Source organism: Cyprinodon variegatus, unplaced genomic scaffold, assembly GCF_000732505.1.
Source record: "Cyprinodon variegatus isolate N-32 unplaced genomic scaffold, C_variegatus-1.0 Scaffold349, whole genome shotgun sequence".
In the NCBI taxonomy this organism is placed as follows: domain Eukaryota; kingdom Metazoa; phylum Chordata; class Actinopteri; order Cyprinodontiformes; family Cyprinodontidae; genus Cyprinodon; species Cyprinodon variegatus.
Genome location: NW_015150802.1, coordinates 130,390 through 133,476, shown reverse-complemented (window position 1 = coordinate 133,476; position 3,087 = coordinate 130,390). Strand labels below are relative to the sequence as shown.

General features: G+C 38.2%; 1 protein-coding gene across 1 annotated transcript in view; it reads left to right on the top strand.

Moving 5' to 3' along the window:
- The window catches only part of rxfp1 (relaxin/insulin-like family peptide receptor 1), a 141,463-nt gene that overhangs the window by 120,748 nt on the left and 17,628 nt on the right, over positions 1 to 3,087 (top strand). Inside the window, exons 7-11 of the mRNA XM_015385815.1 lie at positions 987 to 1,058; positions 1,195 to 1,266; positions 1,444 to 1,512; positions 1,635 to 1,706; positions 1,923 to 1,994. Of these exons, the coding sequence (XP_015241301.1) occupies positions 987 to 1,058; positions 1,195 to 1,266; positions 1,444 to 1,512; positions 1,635 to 1,706; positions 1,923 to 1,994 (357 nt within the window). The remainder of the gene's footprint in view (positions 1 to 986; positions 1,059 to 1,194; positions 1,267 to 1,443; positions 1,513 to 1,634; positions 1,707 to 1,922; positions 1,995 to 3,087) is intronic.

Here is a 3,087-nt window from a genome sequence, read left to right as displayed (position 1 = left end):
CCTCCACCATGCTTAACAGATGGCGTCAGGCATTCTTCCAGCATCTTTTCGTTTGTTCTGCGTCTCACAAACGTTCTTCTTTGTGATCCAAACACCTCAAACTTGGATTCATCCATCCACAACACTTTTTTTCCAGTCTTCCTCTGTCCAATGTCTGTGTTCTTTTGCCCATCTTAATCTTTTTATTTTATTGGCCCAGAAGCCCAGAATCCCGCAGCCGCCTCTTCACTGTAGATATTGACACTGGTGTTTTGCGGGTACTATTTAATGAAGATGCCAGTTGGGGACCTGTGAGGTGTCTGTTTCTCAAACTAGAGACTCTAATATACTTATCCTCTTGCTCAGTTGTGCAACGCGGCCTCCCACTTCTTTTTCTACTCTGGTTAGAGCCTGTTTGTGCTGTCCTCTGAAGGGGTTAGTACACACCGTTGTAGGAAATTTTCAATTTCTTAGCAATTTCTCGCATGGAATAGCCTTCATTTCTAAGAACAAGAATAGACTGTCGAGGTTCAGATGAAAGTTCTCTATTCTGGCCATTTTGAGCGTTTAATTGACCCCACAAATGTGATGCTCCAGAAACTCAATCTGCTCAAACGAAGGTCAGTTTTGTAGCTTCTGTAATTAGCTGAAATGTTTTCAGATGTGTGAACATGATTGCACAAGGGTTTTCTAATCATCAATTTGCCTTCTGAGCCGATGAGCAAACACATTGTACCATTAGAACACTGGAGTGATAGTTGCTGGAAATTGACCTCTATACACCTATGTAGATATTGCACCAAAAAACAGACATTTGCAGCCAGAATAGTCATTTACCACATTAGCAATGTATAGCGTGTATTTCTTTAAAGTTAAGACTAGTTTAAAGTTATCTTCATTGAAAAATACAGTGCTTTTCTTTAAAAAATAAGGACATTTCATTGTGACCCCAAACTTTTGAACGGTAGTGTGTATATATATATGATATATGTATTTTTTTTCTTCAGATATCTGAGCTACAACAAGATAACAGTCTTGATGCCTGGAGTGTTTAAGGATCTACACAGACTGGAGTGGCTGTGAGTTTTTTTCCTGTTTCCTGCATATCCCTCCTTTCACTGTTGTATTATACATCACACATTCCTCTACTGATGTAGTTTTATCCAAATCAGTGATCCAAAAAATGAGACATTGCAATCCTGTTTGTCTTTTCAGGATTCTTGAAAACAACAATATCCATCAGATATCTACCATGACATTTTCAGGACTGAACTCTCTTGTTTTACTGTGAGTTTCTGCTTCAAAATTGTATATTTTTTCTTTCTTGTATTTTCATCTGGTGTTTTTTTTCCTTATTATTTGAAGTGACTGTTTAGAGATGCCACTCCTGTGGATAAAAGCAGAGGTATTTGAAAATGTAGAAAAAATGTGCTACATTGTTTTTCCTTTTGGTATCATTGACAGGGTTTTGTTGAACAACTCACTGACAAAGTTGGATGACATTTGTCGGGAAATGCCCAGGCTAAACTGGCTGTAAGTTGGATGTCAGTGTGTATGTGTTTTTTTCGGTTTTTTTGTGTGTTTTTTTGGGGGGGGGAGGGGGTCTTTCTATACATGCTCATTCTGTGTGCTCATTTTAAAACATTACCTTGCAGGGACTTGGAGGGAAATCTAATTGAAAAGATTGGAAATGCCTCTTTCCGCTCATGCACCATGTTGACAGTTCTGTAAGTGCAAATTTGCATAATTGAATCCATAGCAAAGGTTTGCTTTGAAAATATTTATTTCTGACGTAAGCTTGAAAATCAAACATGGCTTCACTTAAAATCGATGCCACCTTGTAGCCAGAGCATGCAGTCAGTAAAGGCAGTTCATTAAGTGGAAATAAGAGGGTCCAGAAACAACAGTATAAACCATGTTTTGTGTTTATTGGCTTTTCTCAGGGTGTTGCAGCGAAACAGGATCAGCTATATACACGAACAGGCTTTCTCAGTCCTCCAAAAGCTCGGAGAACTGTAAGTAATTTCCTCATTTATTTTTATTTTCTGATGGCAGGAAGAAACTTTAGGAAAGATGGAATTAAACATGTAAGAATGTGGATCATTTGTAAGTGGCGTCATGCAATGTGACTTCGAGATTTAAGGCTATTATCAAAACAGAGTGTTTTGAAGAAGTGTTTGAAAATGAAGAAAGCTGCATATTCTGGGAAAGGGCTGCTGAAACGAACAACAAGATTTCAGGATCTGTCTAATGATATTGCAGCTATGATGAAAGCTTCACTGAACAAGCTCATGACTGCTTCATACTGAAGACCATTTGTGGTTAATTCGAGGCTAAGATGCTCGTTAAGATTTTCTAGTTCGTTAGGAGGAGTTAGTTTGTTGCCCTGAAATGTTTTTGCCACTGCAGTAGATATTTCATCAAATGACATTTGAACTGGATTTGTTTTCTCTACAAGATGATAAGAAATGGCTGCCCTGAACTTTTGACCCCTCTTTTAGAAATCCTCTGATTTTCTACTTCATTGGCTTTTGTGCCTATTATCAAGTCTTCCTATAAAGTTTTTATTGAATTTCCTCCAAAGGTCTGTCGCCAGAGGATACGGTCATTGGCCTTTCGTTTCATATAAATACTAGGACAAAGTTCAAATCACTTCAGTAACACATTTAAGATGATTTTTAATTATATTTTTCTTATTGCCACTCAAGCACTTGTACAGTACGGATGGGTATCCTTTAGAAATTGTGGGAATAATGTGTCATAGAAGAGGTTTCTTTATACGTACAGGTTCATCTTAATGGCATTTTAGTTTCTAATCTGGACGAGAGGCTGTCAAAGAGCGATCACATGAAAATGAATGGAAGAAAAATAGGTCAGCGAGCAGGAACAGGAGAGAGAGGAGAAGCAATATGTGTGCATATTAAAGGAATAGTACACCCAAAACATGATTAGCCTTCATTTTCTACTCACCCCCATGCTGAACAAAACTCTGGAGTACTTTTTTGATATCTCAAATGCATCTGGAGATCTGGGAGGCTTCTTGCTGTCTGCTGACATTCAAATAATGGAGGTATATGGCGCCCGAGACAGAAAGGTCCATAAAAGTCC